The sequence below is a fragment of the Prunus avium genome, chromosome 6 (genome assembly GCF_965620075.1).
Source record: "Prunus avium chromosome 6, drPruAviu1.hap1.1, whole genome shotgun sequence".
In the NCBI taxonomy this organism is placed as follows: domain Eukaryota; kingdom Viridiplantae; phylum Streptophyta; class Magnoliopsida; order Rosales; family Rosaceae; genus Prunus; species Prunus avium.
Window position 1 is genome coordinate 37,115,258 of NC_142289.1, and position 19,246 is coordinate 37,134,503.

The 19,246-nt window shown below is 35.2% G+C and overlaps 3 protein-coding genes across 6 annotated transcripts; all 3 read right to left on the reverse strand.

Moving 5' to 3' along the window:
* Window positions 1-37: 37 nt before the first annotated feature.
* On the reverse strand, window positions 38-5,097 carry LOC110760113 (uncharacterized). 3 transcript variants are annotated; one of them, XM_021962305.2, is made up of 8 exons: window positions 4,857-5,097; window positions 4,464-4,509; window positions 3,808-3,892; window positions 3,583-3,645; window positions 1,833-1,904; window positions 1,360-1,541; window positions 745-814; window positions 38-452 (listed from the first exon to the last, which is right to left on the reverse strand). In XM_021962305.2, the coding sequence occupies exons 5-8, from the start codon at window positions 1,885-1,887 to the stop codon at window positions 256-258; spliced, it is 504 nt and encodes a 167-aa protein (XP_021817997.1). In that variant the 5' UTR covers window positions 1,888-1,904; window positions 3,583-3,645; window positions 3,808-3,892; window positions 4,464-4,509; window positions 4,857-5,097; the 3' UTR covers window positions 38-255. The 3 variants fall into 3 exon arrangements, with proteins under 3 accessions (XP_021817997.1, XP_021817995.1, XP_088111343.1); XM_021962303.2 differs by having other exon boundaries at window positions 1,360-1,544; window positions 4,857-5,096; XM_088255217.1 differs by having other exon boundaries at window positions 1,360-1,544; window positions 1,833-1,980; window positions 4,857-5,096.
* A 2,886-nt stretch (window positions 5,098-7,983) lies between these two features.
* On the reverse strand, window positions 7,984-12,098 carry LOC110760122 (farnesyl pyrophosphate synthase-like). The gene is made up of 12 exons (XM_021962317.2): window positions 11,837-12,098; window positions 10,719-10,743; window positions 10,522-10,637; window positions 10,289-10,375; window positions 10,080-10,196; window positions 9,900-9,988; window positions 9,751-9,802; window positions 9,133-9,228; window positions 8,931-8,975; window positions 8,743-8,832; window positions 8,577-8,648; window positions 7,984-8,438 (listed from the first exon to the last, which is right to left on the reverse strand). Exons 1-12 carry the CDS (start codon window positions 11,945-11,947, stop codon window positions 8,310-8,312), a joined length of 1,029 nt encoding a protein of 342 aa, XP_021818009.1. The 5' UTR covers window positions 11,948-12,098; the 3' UTR covers window positions 7,984-8,309.
* A 2,604-nt stretch (window positions 12,099-14,702) lies between these two features.
* On the reverse strand, window positions 14,703-17,385 carry LOC110760121 (E3 ubiquitin-protein ligase At1g63170). 2 transcript variants are annotated; one of them, XM_021962315.2, is made up of 3 exons: window positions 15,861-17,385; window positions 15,350-15,707; window positions 14,703-15,199 (listed from the first exon to the last, which is right to left on the reverse strand). In XM_021962315.2, exons 1-3 carry the CDS (start codon window positions 16,364-16,366, stop codon window positions 15,053-15,055), a joined length of 1,011 nt encoding a protein of 336 aa, XP_021818007.1. In that variant the 5' UTR covers window positions 16,367-17,385; the 3' UTR covers window positions 14,703-15,052. The 2 variants fall into 2 exon arrangements, with proteins under 2 accessions (XP_021818007.1, XP_021818006.1); XM_021962314.2 differs by having other exon boundaries at window positions 15,350-15,728; window positions 15,861-17,381.
* Window positions 17,386-19,246: the final 1,861 nt, after the last annotated feature.

Here is a 19,246-nt window from a genome sequence, read left to right on the forward strand (position 1 = left end):
CTTTAACCAAGTACTTGAAGTTTATAGCAAGGGGCAATAAAATTATAAATATGAGAAATATATAGAGCTATTGATTGAAATTACACAGCCCAAGAATACCAGCCATGTGTTGATGCCCAAATAGTAGGCAATCGTACATCAAACAGATCTTTTTCCCAGTATAAAACTTAATTATTATTCATTATTCATTATTCATTACCACTGAAAAAATACAATACAAAATCTCCAGATCATGTCCCTCTCTAAACCCTTACATTACCTTCTCCTATTTTCCCGATAAGCACCCTCACTTTCTTTATCCTTTAAAAAGCTCAGGAAAAGAAGAAAGCCAAAAAAGGCAAATCCTCCAGACCAGTTGCCCCCACCACCACCTCCGCCGCCACCACCATCACCATCATCACCAGGAGGGAATCCACTTCCACCATCATCAAGCAGTGGGGACTTTTCCTTGCCTGTAATTTCATTCAACTGTTAGGATTTCTCACATTACTTCAGAGTTTAAAGAAGTAAAACAGAAGATGCCAACCAACATGCTCATCTCCAAGTAAATTCCAATTTTTTTTTTTAATAGAACCAAGTAGATTCCAAAATAACTCTCAGATTTCAAGACCTTGAGAAAAAAGGGCTATACAAATTAGAGGAACACAAATTACATTGTGTCGAGCAGACACTCATCTCCAAACTTTCAAAATGTGTTTTTTCACAACACTATATTAGCAATTAATACCAACTAATCACTCTTACCAGGAAGATGTGTAATTGTTGGAGCCTCACGGGTGACAGTCTGGGTTTGCTCTGCACCGCATCTGGCATTCTGCACAATAGAAGAGCAAAATCAACAGATTTCTTACACTTCTGTTCCTTGATAGAGGAACTTAGGGATCAATTTAGAAGAAAACATAAACAATAACAAATAACAAATGCTAGAACAAAATGTAGACTTGAATTCGCCAAATGAGCATCTGTGGAATTTGAAAACACTGGCAGACTTACACACACACACAAGAAAAAACTTAACCAGGTATCAATTGACTGATTCCAGGCATCTAGAGCCAATAACCAAACTTAAGTGAAAAGAACTTTCAAAAGCCACGCCCATATCTTCTTTTACCAACTTTCATGAAAAGGATGAAATGGGAAATGCATCAGCTTATGCTACAGGATCACCATTCTCACAGTTCATCAATGAATTTAGCAACAAATGATAAAAATTTGCTTAAGACGAACCAAGATCTCAAATTGCTATAGGAGAGTAATCTATAGGATACTGATCCAGCATGCAACAGATCAAAATTATATCACCATGTAAAGACAAGGAAAGCAGGTAAAATGATACAAGATATGAAATAAGAAACTAACCGAAGCAGAAGCACATATTACAGAAGCAGACCGACGGGAACCAATGACTGGTTTTCTTCTCTCAAGAAGTGATAACTGTGCACCAAGCCCCACTGGTTTGATCTTAAAATGTACCATTCTTCCATCACCACAAACCCTTTTTGGCCCACAGCTAGAAAGCTTCACTCGTCCGGGGCATTGACCTACTGTTTTCACCGTACAAAGAAACATCATAACCGTAATAAATGTCATCAAACTGGAAATTCCAACAAACACAGTTATAGAAGAAATTATTTCAAGAGACACTCTAGTTGTGTAAATGTCCCCGGTTATGAGCAAGTAACTACAGTCGATACAAAAAATAACACCGTATTTGCTACAATCTAAATTAGGTGAAAAAGCATATCCTAATTTTGGAACTATTGGCAAACAAATAACAGAATTTATTATCTTAAAAAATCAAAGAAACTTCGCAATGGGTACTCATAAAATACCTGCTGGCAATAGAGGCGAGCTAACAATTGTACTTGCAGCAGTCAACATTGGCATCTTGATGATAAAATCACCTGAAAACACAACCCTTTGCACATTAAGGGCTAGTTTGGCATTGCTGTGCTTTTAAAAAAAACTGCTTCTGCTGTGCTGCGAAAATAATCAGCTGTGAAAAAAAGCAGCTAGGCGTTTGGTAAACTATATTTGAAAAACTGCTGTGAGTAGTCGAAGTGTTTGGTAAAATTTTATCAGAAGTGCTTTTAGTATGTATAATGACCGAAAAGGGCATGATGATGAAATTGTTTGTATTTTCCTTCATTCTTTTTCTACTTTAAAAAAAAAACAAACAAACTTCACTACATAATTTTTTTTTCTTTATTTAATTTACACATTGTTTTTATCAAAAATTGTAATCTACAATTAGCACACATATATTACCATAAATTATAAATCAATATTGTAACAAAAGTAGTTATAAATATTGTTATATTAATAATAACAATGTGTTTTGAGGGCTTCGGAGAGGGTTAGCATAACGAATATACAAAACTTGTTCAATTTTAACATGCCCAAATAGATCACTACAATATAAAAGAAGCTAATTAGATGCATTCATTAAACTTGTAGCAATACTATTTCTCAATGCTTCCATCTCTTGTGTTCCATTGTCATGAAGACTAGTTTGGCATAGCAACAACCATGTATGAATATTCATCTATATTATTCATGTAATAACAACAAATAATACTAATTAAAACAAAACATCCCTTAAATTTAGCCTTCAAATATACAAAACTTGTTCAATCTTCTGTTAATTCTTGGGAATTGAGTGGCTTTCCCAAGGCAAATTCTCCACTGGCCACACTCGAAGGGAAAGATGCCAAGATGGACAAATCCACTATATGCTATATGTTTAAAAATGATGATGGCTCCCAAGAAAACTTCCTTAAACCCACTTCTCAATCTCAACAAGGGACAAAGAGTCCAAGCATGGAGTTTTCCTAATGATTCATGAAAGAAAACCAAGAACAAGAAGAATCCACACATGAAAATAAATTGATCACCTTGACAATTGACATAAGAACAAGAACTATATAATTTTCCTAATCTTTAATATATATTACTTGAGGAACTAGCTAGCCTATTATGCCAAGAGGAGACAAAGATGACATAAAAGTCTTAGCCAATATTTCCAGCTTACTAGGGAACATTGTTATTGAATCTCTTAGCCAAAATTTCCAGCTTACCACAATGATCAGCATGCTACAATCACTTTTGATAAAGCCCACCAACACAAAAAAATATAAATAAAAGGAAGAAAATTAAACACTTTTGTTACAATCACTTTTGTTATTTACTTTTATTTACAGTGATTTCGTATGTGAATGAAAATAAGAAAATTAAACAAAATAAAGTCATAGCAATAACGCATACAACAAATTCCACCTCAGATAGACAAAATACACCAATGTATGAGAATATCTCATCCCCTTATTTATACATTAAGGTGGACTTTTCTGTAATTGTCATTAATGATTCTCGTTGCAATGTCACCAGGTGTCAAACCAACATAAAAATGAAGTATCTAATGACTCCGAATAAATGGCCAGAATATGTAGCAAGTTAAATACGCGAATAAATGACTCCGATATGCATAATTACTTATCATGGCAGATAAGGGAATAGCATGACAAACAATTTTAAGGGGCATAGATTCAAGCTCAAGAACAACAAGAAAATAAAAAGTAGTACCTTAGCGGTTCCGTAGTATTGAACTATGTTTTGATGTTCAAACTGACTCAAAAGAGCAATCTCCTGGAAGAGAAAAAAAAAACCAAACAAGCAAACACTGAATGAGAAGAAAAGGATCTCAGAAACAACAGTAAAGCCAGGCTCCACTCACAAACTATTACTGAATCAATTAGTATAGGCATGCAAAACCAGGACATAGGACCAGACACAACGCAAGCCTCTCACCTGTTCAAGTTGATAAACTCTTTGCACCTCCTGACTTCCTTTATCCAGCAAGGAAACTTCCTTCACAGCAATGAAGCATCCGTAACTGCAGGAAAGAAAACTCATAATCAACAAAGTTGTAAAAAATATCAGAACTGATGGAAAGTTGAAACAAGGTTAGGACAATGGAAAAATCAACACGGGACTTAACTTTTGGGGACTGGGGTTGCAATTATATATATATGTGTGTATGTGTATATATATAGATGTATGTATATAATGAACCAGATTGGCCTAGCGGGTTTTGTTCTTGAGATTTTGGAACTGTACCAAACTATACAATGAGCTATGAACAATGATGGTTGGGTAATCTAGAGAAAAAAGGCATCTAGGACAGACATGTTTCAGAGAAAGAGAAACAGAGACAGAAGTATCTGACCCAAAGGCCAATTGAAAACCCCAGACCAAGCTAGGGAGAAAACAAAACCTTGTCAAAAAGCAACGAGAGACAAACCCAGTACAAAAAACTCTCTCTCTATCTCTCTGTCTCTCTCCCGTGTCTTCCCCCTAAAGCCCCAAGAACACAAAGCCCCCAATCTCATAGAAACCAAAAAAAACCTAATTTCATAACATATATAAACCCAAAAATTATAAATGTAATGAAAAGATGAACTTACTGATGAGTAGCTGATTGTTGTTAGCAATGAACTTCCTTGATTGAGACTGGAATTTTGAGATAGCGAAGGAAGAAGAAGAAAAGTGAGAAGAGCAGATATATACCTAAATAAAAACACACAGATATATACCTAAATGTAATAAAACACACAGATATATACCTAAATAAAAACACATGCTTATTAATTAAGATTCAATTAAACGCAATTGAAGAAAACTATGAGCAAAATTAACTCAATAAACAGGGAGATATTGGTTTTGAGGGGCCTTATCACATCAGTAAAACTCAACAACTAATAGGCTGTTTTGGGTTTGAACTTCGGCTAAGACTAAGAATTTCAATATGCAAAGTTCATATCTTTCAGGTGGTATTCGTCAGAACCCAATCTCCTTACCCGAGAAAGACTCCTCCTTTGAACCTCAGCAGCTACAGAAAAGCCTGAACCAGCGAACCTTTCGGAGTTTATGGTGGTTGTGCACAAAGCCGAACCCTAATCTTCTGTAAGTCCAAAATTGAAGGAGATTTTGATGTTGTTGTGGGGATGGAGGAGGTGTGGAGGGGTTGGGTTGATTTCGCTGTGAATGCCAATGGAAGGCGGTGAGCAACGCCCGTGTTGGTAACGGTGTCGTTTCGTCACATGCGTTCAATCTTTTTTATATGTTTTGTCTCAAGCATGGCCTCCACAACAAGGGCCTGAGCCCACTTCAATGAACTTCCATGGGCTTCAAATGCACCAAACAATTCATGTGTTTTTTTACCACCCAACATTTCAATTATTACACCCATCTAAAGGAATTTCAATTTTGTCGTAAATAGTGAACAACAATTTTACAAAATTAAAATGAAAAGAACAAGTACACTTCAATCTATTGGAAGAATTCTCTTTGAATATTCAATTTCTTTCAATTTAGATGGTTTCATGTTTATTTTGTTTCGTAGACATTTGTAAATAAATTAAACTTGTGACAATCACAACATTTTAGTAATGGGTTAGAATAGACAAGAAGAAGACCTATTGAGTTAAGGGAAAACAAGACGAGGGGGTAACTCCCCGTCTCGTCGATGATGAGAAAGGAAATTCATTTCATCTCCTTCTTTTTAGAAAGTTAGATACAAAATTGGTAATAAGAAACTTGTGTGAATGTGATGATAAAAAATTGCATGCAAATAGAATTATCTCTTCTTCTTTTTTTGCTCAAAAAATAGAATAATTCTTGTTTTTGGTGGAAATATAATTACTTGGAAGCTTAAATTTATGTAGTTTTTTATATAAGCACAAAATTAACACAATTTAAAAATCAAACCCGTGGGAAATTAATGTGCTTTTGTAGGAATATAAAACAATTTAGAAGAATCATAAAATAAAATAAATACAATTTAGAATAAGCTTCTTAAAGAGAGCATTGAGAACATATAGAATATCAATTACTAAACCAATAATACTACAACCTCAAAAGTATCTATCAAAATTTTAGATACCAACCAAATGTTGGATATGTTGTATATAATATTATTCTCTCCAAGGAGAGACCAAATACTAACAAATTAATACAACACTTGTCACAATATCAGCTTCAATTTTTTTGTTTTCTGATGATAACCAAAATTCAGGATCTTATTTTGGTGTTGATAGTATTATTCTTATGCTTAAGCAACATGCATGCATGCCAACTATTTCACTCAACATTTTTGTATGAACAAGTTACTGGGCAGGGACTGAATCACTAAGGGGGCTAGACTTGCGAGCCACCAGCTCCGAGAGGTTCGAGCCGACGGAGGCTCCCCGGTTGAGGCCAGAGCCGAAGCTCGAAGTTCTGTGGTGCCTGCAGCGAAAGGAACCAGCATGAGTGGTTGGGGAGCAGAGGCAATTCTTCCACCTTGATTTTGAAGCATCTTGTGATGTTGGTGAAGCAAGCATATGAGAATGCTTCTTGAAATCCTCTATGCTAAATTCTGGTATGGTTAGGTTTTGACCCTTGCACTTGATTCTTGGGGTTCGGGGATTTTGTTCTACCTTTCCAGCCATTTTTGTCTGTCAACTAAAAGAAAAAAGAAAAATCAAACAATTAACAATGTAATTAACATCTATATATACATGTCACATATGAAAACATTTTCTGTATCTTTTCAGATGATGCAATTGCAAATGTTATTGTTTTATCATTCAATGTGGTTTTCAATCAGAAATATTAATTACAGAAAGAGGAAAGATAAGAGAGGCAGAATAGATAGAATATTGAAATTCTTAGCTTCTCATGAAACCAGAAGATAAGATGGGAATATCAATTAATCAATCCGAAACTTAAATTCACACAAAAGACATGCAATGTCACCTCTTCGTTCAGATGTGGGACTTGGAAATGGCAGAAAATCTTCCCCAATCGCCCGGCAAGATGTTTTCTGGCTTGCAGCAAGGAGAAGGGTGAGATGGTGAAAGAAGGTGTTTCACATTTATCTTTCTACCCTCCCCCTTAACAAAGAGGAAAAAATCTTAATGACAAATGTCAACGAATTTGGCAGCAGTCTTCAAATAGCTGAATTTTTTGTTTCAGTTTCCAACCACCTCTATTTTGCAGTTGCAAATTTGTGGTAACTCCTTGATCTGAAGTTTGTAGCCACTAATTTCCATTTTTTGGTATCTCTTTTTATTTTTGTTCCAAATTAATTATGCCATGAAAACCAACTCATACACGTCCAAGAATAAACAGCTTTCTGAGCGAAAAGTACCATTGGCTAATACACAGTAGAACTCAATATTGTTATTCATAAAAATAGACAATCTCCTTCCATTCTAAAATTAACCCAAATGGTTAGTGATTCTGAATTTTTAATTTGGGAAAAAAGGGAGACTAAAAGAAAATACACACATATTTGGGTGGATTGTTGTGGCCATTGTTTTAGTTAATTGTTCCATGTTATGCAGACTAGTTTTTATTTAGTTCTGTTTTCCTGTCAATGGTGTTTCATTTGTTTGGGATGTTGAGGAGGAATATATGACTGAAACCAGGCATATAGGTTTTGTACTTCATGTATGTTTAGCTCTATGTATCTTAATTTGGATTCTTTCTTATGTGCATAAACGCATGCATGAAAGTGCAGGAAAAAACTTGTACGGAACAATCCTATTGCACCTCCCGTCACATAATTTCTGAAAGAGATGAAGAACTCAGAGAGAGAGAGAGAGAGAGAGAGAGAGAGGTAGTAACCCCGTTACAGGTAAGCCCTATAAGACACAGCGCAATAGGCTCCGCCCATCACAGAAGCTTTGCTTGCCAGTGCAGGGAGCTGCACTAAGACGGGAAAGTAAGTTAATTTTTCTTCGGGGAGGCAGGGTTGTAAATTAGCTGGTTAATGGTGGTTAAAGCATGGAGTCACAGGAAGTAACTTTACCTGTGGATACAGTAGTGTTGATAACATGGCATGTGCCTAATTGATGCATTTGACATATCAATGCATTATATCACAATGATCTTGGTTGGAGTCACTGGAAATGCTCCAATAGAGCACAGCAGCTTCAAGTCTTTTTGTTTCAATAATGCTAAAGCAATTTTGATTGAGTAATTTCTGGGTGAGCAGTGATCTATAGGCCTTTAATACTTTAAGACCAAAAAGATCAAATCAGTTTTACAACACATTTTAAAATACAATGATAAAATGGTCACCAAAATTTGCAAATAAAATGGTCACCAAAATTTGCAAATTTTGGCCTAATCAATTCAGCAGGTGAGTTTTTTCTTGAGAGAGCCAAAGCAGGAAAACTAAAGGATATATATGGGTTAGAAACACATTTTTCCCTTTTCTTTTATTCTTCTTTCTTTGTCGTCTTTTATTCTGCTTCCTTCGTTTGTTACTTTTGCCTCTTGTATATCTTTGCCAGGAATGATTTCAACACTGCCTGTACCGCTTTACTTGAATGAGATTCAATGGATTTTGTAAGTTTCTGATAACTGCTGCTCTCATACTCCAGAAATACACCCTACAAACCCCAAGTTAGATGCAATGTTAACATTAAATGATTGGTTCCAACTCAAGAAATATGCAAAAGAAGCAAACTCTTGATAAACCTATAGCTCCCAGAAAATGTAAAGCTGAAAGAGTAGACAGGGAGAATAACCTGAATATCAAGGACTTTATATAGCTCTTTTACTTTTTCAATACATGTTTGATCATCTTTCCCGTAGTTCTCCTGGTAACATAACACAAATACAGATAAATGTAGTCAAAAATTATAACACCAGGACATAGTATACGATTTATAGAAATTAAATTTTCTTGCTTACATGTAATAGTTTCTTTTGTTCCTCATTGGAAAGTTCTAAAGCTTTCACAACCAACCAAGAGCACTTGAAGTCTTGAATATCTGTCCCAACCTAATATTTCAGAGGACAAACAGTTAGATCTCTCATAACTCTCTGATGGTAGGGAATTGCATGACCAAAAGCCAAATGAATATAGCTCAACAACATACCTTGCCAATCACTTCGGGATCACCAAAGCAGTCCAAATAATCATCCTACAAAATACATCAGCGTATCATTTAGTTAAACAAAACAAAAAAGGGCAACAGTGGTCATAGATTGATCTTGGAGCTGTAGTTTTGGCATCCCCCCTTTTCTTTTTTTCCCAGTCTTCCTACAGTTTATCAGCTATTATGTTAAATTAACTATTACCTGTACTTGAAAATAGGTTCCCATTTCAATAAGAATATTCTTCACATCAACATGGCTTTCAAGATCTTCGCCTGCCATTAGCAAAGCGCATGCTACCTGAGTGCATACATTGGCCATAAGCAAGATATCTAAAAGAACATTCACTAAATCCAGGCATGAATAAGCATGCTTTTAAATATAAGTAGACATAGCAATTATATAGAAAATCTTAGTTTCATTATTTTATATGGTTTCAGGTGTTTAGGAAGATAAAATGACAAGAATCTAGCAAGACTCTATGAAATGAGTCATTTGTAACTTGGACGAACTGAAACCAACTTCTTTTAGAGAGAACAAAAAGAAAATCAAGAACTCTGCTCTATAGAGGTTATGAACTACTTCAATATATGACCATCAGCAACCAAAAAATTCTTCAAAAGTCGCAGTTCCATTCACATAGAGAAAAAATCCTAGACATGAACAGCCTTACATTACATGCCAATGAAGACAGCAATTTTTCATCCACACAGACAACCATCGGTTGTAAACATCTCTAAAGACAAATTGACCATCAACCTTTTTAGAGGCACTTTGACCATAAAGATGAAAATGAATGCATAGAAAGGAATTTCTACTCACTGGAAGGTAAAATGAGTAATAAGCAGTTTTGTACTGAACGATGCGGCGGTGACTGCATGATTACACAACCATTTTAGATTTAGAAAAAGTAAATAGATTTAATTGAAAATAATTTATATAAGATACAAACCATCTCAATTTTCACTTACAGTGCCAATGAGTACTTAGACAGATCTTTCTCTCCTTCATGAGTGGTAATTAAATCTATCAATTGTCCATGGGCTGTTTGAAATTCCACCTGCATATCAATGTCGATGATTGATGCATGGTTAAAATGAAAAAAACAACTTAGTGGTCCTGGTCTAATGTCTATGTAAAGACATCCCTACCTCATTAAATAAATCTAGCAGATCCACATAGTAGGGCTTTCCCCTAAAGTGCTTTTTGAGAACTCTCGGGATATGGTTGCGCAGTAGTATGCCATCATTCACAGCAATCATGCCAATCTAATATTAACAATAATGGAAATTAGAATTTTCAAAGCAATTAAAAAGAGAACTGTACAAGGAAAAGAATCACTCTTGGTAGAGGCTCACACCTTTGGTAGTCTGAACCAGCAGGGCTGACCCCTACGTGTATGAGAGCTATCCATGATATCATCAAGAACGAGAAAATATGCTTGAAGCTGCAAAAGTCAATGAAAAGAAGAGTCAAATTCCCATTGCAACTAATGCAGAGCAGAATTGCTGAGGTATGATAACCATTGTGATTGATACTAAATGAGAAGAGAAGGGGGAAAGAAAAATGGCAGGAGTTGCTATGTAGACATACCCATTCAATACACCAACCAAGTGCTGATGCATGAAAAATTTCATCATCCGTTAGCTCCCTTCCATCCTTAAGTAACTTTAGGCTGTCAATTACGGATAAACCTCGATTCAGCTTTCCTGCCATGATACAAGTTTGTGAGCAGAAGTTCTATCACAAAGAGCTCAAAGAAAAATAAAAAAAATGTAACATGTCTATACCCCCTGGCACATTGTAGTTCAGCATCTGCAACAAAAGGGACACAAACATTCAATTAGGACGTAGACTTGACTCAAGCTTTACTTAACCCAAGCAATGCAAATATCAGTATGAAATAAGAACTAAAGTGATTAAGAGCAACAGAAAATTTGAGAACAAACTTGTGCCACTGCGTAGTGTAAAGAAAAATACACACCTTGGACTTCAAACACACACACACACACACAAACAGAGATATGCATGTGAGGATCTACAAATGCTAATACGATTGCCCCTTCAGGATGGACAAATCATGCACAAAAGGAGATCTTGCCTATGGTTCAGACATGACTATGGTTGCTATATCTCATCTCACATGTAAGTCAACGTGACGAATCTACAAGGTACAGCGTGTCATGTTACACCTTAAAGAAAACCTGGAGCATCTCCCATTGTACCCTCTTCAATGTTTGGACTAAATGTCGACTCAGCACATCGATTCATTTTAACATTTGCATTAATATAATCTTTTGATAATTATGTATTACATCTTAATTGTATATTTGTCAATCCCTAATCAGAAGTAACTGGTATAACTTTTCTCCTCTTTTTAATTTTCCCTTTTTATTTTGGCGATTGGTATTCTCAATAAGATATAAGACTGCAAGGTTTCTTGCTCTGAATCTGAACTAAATCATGGTAATTGCGTGTCTTGAGTATTATGGGATCGGGTGTTTCATGTGGAACAAAAAAGCCAAACAAACAATGGCAGCAAGCAATGTTGTCTTACTCTGACCAAGAAGAAAAGCTTTCAAGCCACTCCCAATACCAACATTCTTATAAAATTTGAACTGAATCTCAACAAGCTATGTCTAACAAAAGTATCCCATCAAAGTTTTAAGCCAAAAAATAAATTTTGCCCGATTCAATTAATTTTCTTTCACCAAAGTGAAAGATTCCTTCCAAAACCCAAGTAACACCCTATTACTTTAAAAAAAAACCAACAAAAAGGGAAATCTACAAAACTTAACTGAATGTAACAGAGCATTGAAAATATATAATAAAAAAAACTCCATCTTTCAAAGCTATGCACACATTGAGACATGAATTATAAGCATAATACAGAGATAGATGGAAATACCCGATCAACCCATTGACGAGAAACGTCTGTGAATTCGAAAGCAGGGTCATTGAGAAGTTCAGATTTCAAAACAGAGTAGACCTCCAAGAATTTAGACCTTAAATCAGTCATTTTTTCCACACACAGACACACAAGCTCACAGAGAGAGAGAGAGAGAGAGAGAGAGAGAGAGAGAGAGAGAGAGAGGGTTTGGAATGAGAATACAAAAGGTGTGAGCTTGAGCTTTAAACGAGAATGTAGGAAAGAGGAGAGTCTTGTAATGCCAGCCGCAAGCTTTGAACACTATATAGGTATATAGCGTTGGGCAACCAGTCACATCTGGTGGGCTGTTTGATAACTAACTGAAATGTACATCCTAATATTTATCAGGAGAATTTAAAAGAACTTTTCTTTTAATGAATTGGCTTTACTCTAGGTGCATTTTTCATGTATAATATCCATTTTATAATAATTTGGTCTTATTCAAACTATTTATTAAGAAAAGCATACTTTTCAAAAGAATTCAGATTTTAAATAAAAAGAAATATATACTGCATGAAACTTAAAATATTTTAAAATTTAAAACAAATAGAAAGAAAGATACTAAAGTTCAAATTCGATAAGAATTTGTATCTTTATTGAACTTTTCTCAATAAATCGCATCGCATAAAATAGACAAGAGATGAGATCTAAGAATCCTTTTATATAAAAAATTCCAAATGAAATCATATTTATTATGGTTACTAGTTTATTCCGCACATACTAATTGGTATTTTTCAACTTATAGTGTGATTAATTTCTGTTTAGTATTATTAATTTACTCTAATTATAGTGTTTTTAACTAAAGTATTTTCAATATTTTTTAAAAGGGTTCAGATATGTTATTTTGGACAAAAGGTCACTTATGTTTGTATTTTAAAAGAAACAAAAAAAGACAAATTAGGGGACAACATTGGTGGACTTAGCTTATGTTTCCCCATCTAAGTGAACTTTGGGTATCCCACCTTTATTGACATCTCACCAATCCATCGTACTTGTCAAAATTGGGGAGCCAGCTGCCAAGTCAACTCCCAAGCCATCTCTACAAAATCGGCGTCGTCATTAAACTCTGCCAACTGCTAGACACGTAGGTTAATTATAGGAATCTCTATATGAGGTGGCACTAGGGTTAGTTGTTAGGGAGATTCACTATTATACCCAATATAGGAGTCCAAATTATAAAAATACCCTATATGAAATGAAATGGACTTTAAAAACACACCCAAATCTCATTTGCAACATAACAAGAGGCTTTTAACTTCTTATAAATTATAAAACTACAATTTATTTCTTAAAACAAGCTCAACCCCAAAACCTCATAAAAAAACCTAAAACACTCAATAGGGTATCAAAGTAATTTAATAATTAAAATTAAATTAAATAGAGCCAGCTGTTATTTTTTGGATTTGTTTATAGAAATTAAATGGTATATGGTTTATTTATATTTTTTGTATTAAGAATGGGTATATGACTAAACATCTCTAATTGTTAACCATTTATGGAATTATTTTCTCGATACCATTGATAGAACCTACCTTCTACCTTAGGTCCCATTTGGTTCATGGGAAAGGAGACTTGGGGATGGGAAATCAATTACTTTTTCATATTTTGTAAGTCTATGCATGGGAAATCGTTGTCTGGCCCATGAGAAAGTAGAGGAAAAAGTGAAGCCATCCTTCCAACTTAAGTTTTGTTTTCACTCCTCTTGGGAAAATTTGGGAAAATAGGCCAATATTAAATAAACATTTTTCATGACCATTTTGTCCTCATTAACAATTTAGAATTATAGTATATCATTAAATGCATTCTTTTTTTATTTGTTTTAATATGAGTATAATTGAAAATTTATACAAACTTTGTTTTCCATTCCTACTCAAAACAAATATGGGAAGGGAAATAAAATGATATTTCCCGATTACTTTCCTAGCATTACCAAACGTGGGAAATGAATCTTCCATTTTCCATCCTTTGGAAAATGACATAGGAAATAATTTCTCCTCAAATTCGTTCCATGAACTCAATGTCTCAAACAACAATAATGATATTAATTCTTTCACAAAGAACAAGATACAATTTCTCAACTAACTTTCTCAAATACAGACTCACTTAGTTAATTAATATAGAGTTAACCTAACCAACTGTCAACTAACCATAACCTAACTAATGGTTAACAACTAACCCTAGTGCCAGCTCATATAGAGATTCCTATCAGTTTGCTTGATTTGCATGGGCTCAGTTTTTATAAAAGAGCCCGTTTGTCTCAACACGGAGGCCCGTTTCTGTTGTTTTGTCGAGGAATGGTTTGCATGGAGTCCGTTTGTTTTGGGCCTCTGTTTTTTTTATTTGACAAGAAAAGGGTTTTTTTTTATGGTCAAGTAAAAGAAAAAAAAGAAGTCTTTTTGGTGAATAAAAATCTCTTAAAACTCAGCGATAGTCTAAATTGCTTTGAATTAATCTAATCTGCAGGAAAGGTAATTCGAACTTAAAGCAGAGTCACTGCCTTGACCAACTGGCTTAATTTATTGGTCAGCATGGGACTTGGCCTTTACATGTTGATTCTACTTTTGTCTAAATTAGCTTTAAGGCTACATAATTTTGGATTTTATTTACTCATTTCTTTTGGAGAAATAATATGGGTAGGTAGCTTTGCATTTGGTTCAACTAGAGTGATTTGCATTTGCCAAGTCTATGACTAATCTGACTGAGATGGTACACAAGAATCAACATCCAGAATTTCCCACAGATTGAGCACAACTTTGCTTCATATTAATAATTCTTGCAGCTATTGCTTAAAGTAGATTTTCAGAACAGCCAACACATTGAATTACAAACAGAAAAGCATAGAGACTGTAGAAAAGTACCATATATTAAAGCTCAAACTTTTGAGATACATTACAAAGATTGATGCATTCTTTTCTTTAGTACATTTCTATGTACATGTATTCCACAGATCAATAAAAATTCAAAAAGAATGTGTTTTTGGTACATACTGCAGAAGAAAATAAATTCAAAGATACCGACATCATTCTCTCGCTGTTTGTATATTCAAATATTATAAACTTTGGTATAGTTTGGTTACTGGTGAGCTCCACTGTACAAGCAATAAACTCGCTCGAGTAACCATGTAAAAATCACACCAAAAGTATAAGAAAACAAAAAAGAAAAAAACAAAGCTCAGTCAATTTGATGTCTTGTTTCCTATCTCTGCAGTTCTTGCTTGCAAAGAGGACAACAAGATATGATCCTGAGCCACTGATCAACGCACTTGAGGTGAAACATATGCGAACATGGCAACTGCCTTACTTCTTCCGTGTCTTTATATTTAGCCAGGCAAATACAGCAATCCTGTAAACACAAGAAAAGGATTAAGAGACAAACTAATCAGCCTTATAGAGGAGAAACTGAGGTTCTCATGTGTGAAGAAACCCCAAGCAGGACACATACTATTTGCAAAGCAAGGCCAGATTTAGTTTTGTATGTATAACTATGACTTACTGGATCTTCATTTGCAAGGCATCCTGAATCACAATCATTTCCGAGCTCTACTTTGGTGTTAACTTCTTTATATCTCCAGCTGGGAAGCTGAGAAATTTGGTCATCAGATGCTGCTTTATCAATGGACCCCATGTTCATGTTGTATCCAAGCAGGCTGCTCATGAGGGGAACAAAGCAACATAGCAGCACAAACAGCAGGAAGGGAAAAGAGTAGCTGATGGCATTCCAAGCAAGCAGAGAGATGCAGAGCACATGGAGTTTTGGAGCTCCAGGAAACGAACTAAAGCGAGAATCGAAGACCCAAACATTACCCATTACAAACCATATTGCAAAGAATAGCTCAAGTGAGGTCCTACACCTGTTCATCAAATGTGTGGTCCTGTAAGTTACACCTTATATCAGAATTTGAGATGTGCAAGTTTCCATATATTTTACTCTACAAATATGTATCCAAATCTTTCATCACAACCATAATAACTAAAAGGAAGTAACGGAAGCCTAGAAAAAGTACCTGGATTCTTCAGTGCTTCTCTGCTGTTCCATGTCAGAGAGGTTGAAACCATCTCCTTGAGACAAATAAAGTAGCCTGTAACGCCCGAAGAGCACCAGCAAATTGAGAACACAACCAATATCATACCCAACAATCCAAATTCTCATAGGCCAAACCGGCCTCTCGTTCTTCGAAACAGCCAAAGTAATTGTGGTGATACTTATTTGAACAACCAAAGCAATAAATTCCAGCATCATCCAAGTGCTGGAATTGAAAGGGTTTGACCCAAGATCAGACCTTGAACCATTTTGGTAGTGGAATACTCTTCTTAAGAAGATGAACCATCTTGCTCTTGATATTCTCATAGCCATTCTCATTAAGAATGAAGAAGGGGGAGCTCTAGAGGACCTGGTCCTGATTACACTAACAGCCGTCCGATCATCTCCTGGAGAAGTTGATGAAAATGAAACCGCACTGCTAGCAGAGTTACACATGGGCTCTGATGGAAAAAGGTAACGGGTATTCATCGAGAATGATTCTACTGGCCGCTATATATATGGATTTAGAAAAGTGAACTGAAATTTGGAGACTAAAATGAAATATACGAGACTTGTATCATAAAAGTTGTGCTGGGAATTTTCACAAATATGTGGCTTGCAGTTGGCTTTGTGGAAGGAAGCGTTGTATTAGGATATTCATGCAACTTTCATGTTTTCTTCAGTAATTGTCATGCATGAGAGTTCAATGAAGCAAAAGGTGAAAAATACCATTTGGGTTGAGCATCCAAAAGCAGTGGATCTAGAAGCTTGTATCTCCAAGGCCTTAAAGCTTCAGGCTTCAGCTTGGAACTAACAACAGCAGCTCAAAACCCCAGGTGATCAGAAACTAAGAAAATCTCTCTCCTCTAAAACCAACTCTAAATATCCCAATCCAAATAAAGCTTACAGCTTTATGCTGACAAAACTCATTTAGGCACAAACTTCTTATGGATTCCTTGGATATATTACCTCAAATTGAATAACCCAGAAAATTAATGACCTTTCCATCAAAATTTTCAAAAACCCACAAACCCAAACACTTTCAAGACCTCAATCTCTCACCCCAAAAGCACAAAACATGCAGAAGAGGTCAAAAGCTTTGTTGGGTATCAAAGGATGGACCTCAACATGAACAGAATGAAAGAAACTGAAGTCTATAAAAGGGGGAATTGAGTAACAGGAGCAGCCAGCAGATGGGTGTGAAGAGCATGTCAGAAAGGTGAAGTTGGGTCTTCAGATGGTGACCAAAAATCCAACTGCCAAAGGGCTTTGCTTTGATTCAAAGAGAATCAGAAGGTTTGGAGGGAAGGAAGCTAACCGTTGGCCTAACTTCCCCCCTGCGTTTGTTTATTAAGTAAGCAAAAGTTGAGAGCTACTTGGCTGCTTCAACTGCAAATCTATCTTTATCTGCACTGCAATAGAAAATTAGGAGAAAAGCAAAGATATTTTTTTAGAATTTTTAAGTTGATAAATCTCGTTTTCAGAGTTAATTGGATGAGAGATAAAGTGATAATTTGAAACTTAAGCTTAGTATTTTTTGTTTAAGCATTTGTTAATTTGAATTCTGGCGGGTACAGTGCCCTGTGACATTTTTGTGCTAAGCGGTTGGCCACCTAATCCCATCATCATCAGTAGCTGCATTATTTTGGAGTTCCATCCATGGACCCTCTTTTGAGTTATGTTTTTCATGTAGGGCACGCCATTCTGGCTTGCTGTCCAATATCTAAATTTTTTACCATTACTTATCCTGCTACTAAGTACTATGCTTACTTCTTTTTTCTTCACATGAACCAACAACAGACAATTTGGTAGGTCATATTTTGAAAGAAAATGCAGGGACCTCTTCTTATAATGTTTGTGACGGCGAGAACATTTTTGTTTTATTTTTAATTTTTTTTGTAATTACTTACCCTTTCTATAGTTCTATTGAAGAAGAATAAATATTAGAAAATTGTCATATACTTTGTTTGGTATTTTCTTATGATTATGTTTGTGTCTAAAATGACATAGTTTTTGCAAGGGACCCAATAATGTAGTGGTTTGGAACAAATGCTCTCCCATGAAGGTCCTGAGTTCTAGTCATAGCATGTTATCGACCATCTCAATAGAAAAAGTCCCAAAAAAATGACATCACTTTCGGATTTAAAAGATAACTCAAATCTTTTAGATTTAAGATTTCACATCCACAAGATAATTAAATAAAATCCAAGTTAATCGTCGTATTTTGCTAAGCATAGAAATTCAAGGATTGTGACCGTTCCATGTTCTAAAGCAACAGAATAGTAGACGTGTCATTCAATTACTACACTTGGCGATCCAAAAAAAGACAAAATTCACAAAATTGAAACTCCATGGAGTAAATAAAATTTGGGCCAAATCAGATTCAATAACGTAATTAGGAACATAAACACGCATTGACACACAAATTATCACAAAAGGGCCCATTAGGACTTTGAATATTTGAGGGTCGTACAACGTCGTTAGAGTATTCAAAATGATTTCCAACTCCGCTGCATCCTTCAGCAGCAAGCCACGTAGCATTATCCTTCATCAAAATTATATTGGATAAGTAGAGACTTGAATCTTATATCATGAATAAATTAGGGCAAAAAATCATGTTGTCATTCTCGTAAATTGTACAAATTATCTAGAAATGTAGAAGATTTTATTTTTTTTAATTGATACAAATGATATTTGAGGAAGGAAAATTTGAACATAGAACTTAGGGTGCAGAAACAATATCTCTTTTAGCCCCCGAAAACTTATAGCCTTGGCCTCAATGTCTCATTAAGCAGTATATGCAGCTCATGACATATGGATGGCGCCATGATAGTGAATATTCCAACCCATTTAACATGCTCGCTTCTCATCCATGATTGAAGTTGCCTCTGGATTAAATTTGGGTCATTACTAAGATTAAATTTTGAGAAAGCTGCCTCTGGATTTATATCATATTTTAATTCAGTCTATTGTATTTCATTTTAAACTGTAAATTCATAAGAACTTGAAAGCAAGTGTTGCCCGTATCTTTCACATACTCACGTTTCTTGTATGAGTCACCTAATAAAACTTTGATTTAGGAACACATATTGACTAGAAATTAAAGAATAAGAAACCAAAAGGAGAGTCAAAATCAAGCTTGGTATTTCGTAATTGACCGAAATTTGACCACCTTAGCCGATAATTTTGTGGCTACGTGCGCTAATAACTTTGGCTTCACGTATTAGTTGTGATTAGTGAAGCAAAGGAGAGTCGCATTCGTGTACATCATATATGTAACACCTAAGCACATTTGAACTTTTATCTTAAATTCGGGATATCTATAATTAAAAGCCTTCGGCTTGGTTGCACGCGTACGTAACTCACATG